The 237-nt window shown below is 65.8% G+C and overlaps 1 protein-coding gene across 1 annotated transcript in view; it reads right to left on the reverse strand.

Moving 5' to 3' along the window:
* ING1 (inhibitor of growth family member 1) overlaps nt 1-221 on the reverse strand; it is a 6,911-nt gene extending 6,690 nt beyond the window's left edge. The window contains exon 1 of the mRNA XM_006909361.3: nt 2-221. Within this exon, the coding sequence (XP_006909423.1) occupies nt 2-119 (118 nt within the window). The 5' untranslated portion in view covers nt 120-221. The remainder of the gene's footprint in view (nt 1) is intronic.
* Between the last annotated feature and the right edge of the window lie 16 nt (nt 222-237).

Consider the following 237-nt stretch of genomic DNA (forward strand, 5'->3'; position numbering starts at 1 on the left):
ATCTCCCGCATTAGCGAGACGTTTCTCTGCAGGTCGAAAGGCAGAGACTCGATGGAGTCCAGGTAGTCCTCCACATAGTTCACCAGGTGGATCTGCTCCCCGTTGGCAGGGCTCAACATGGTTCACGGAGGTCCCCGGCGACTCGGCGCGGCTTTCCGCTTCCTCCAGCCCCCGCCCCCTCGGAGCCCAGCGCTGCAAAATGCAAAGCTCCCGCCCGCCGGCGCCCCCCCTCCGGCC

The sequence above is a fragment of the Pteropus alecto genome, unplaced genomic scaffold (assembly GCF_000325575.1).
Source record: "Pteropus alecto unplaced genomic scaffold, ASM32557v1 scaffold13, whole genome shotgun sequence".
In the NCBI taxonomy this organism is placed as follows: Eukaryota; Metazoa; Chordata; class Mammalia; order Chiroptera; family Pteropodidae; genus Pteropus; species Pteropus alecto.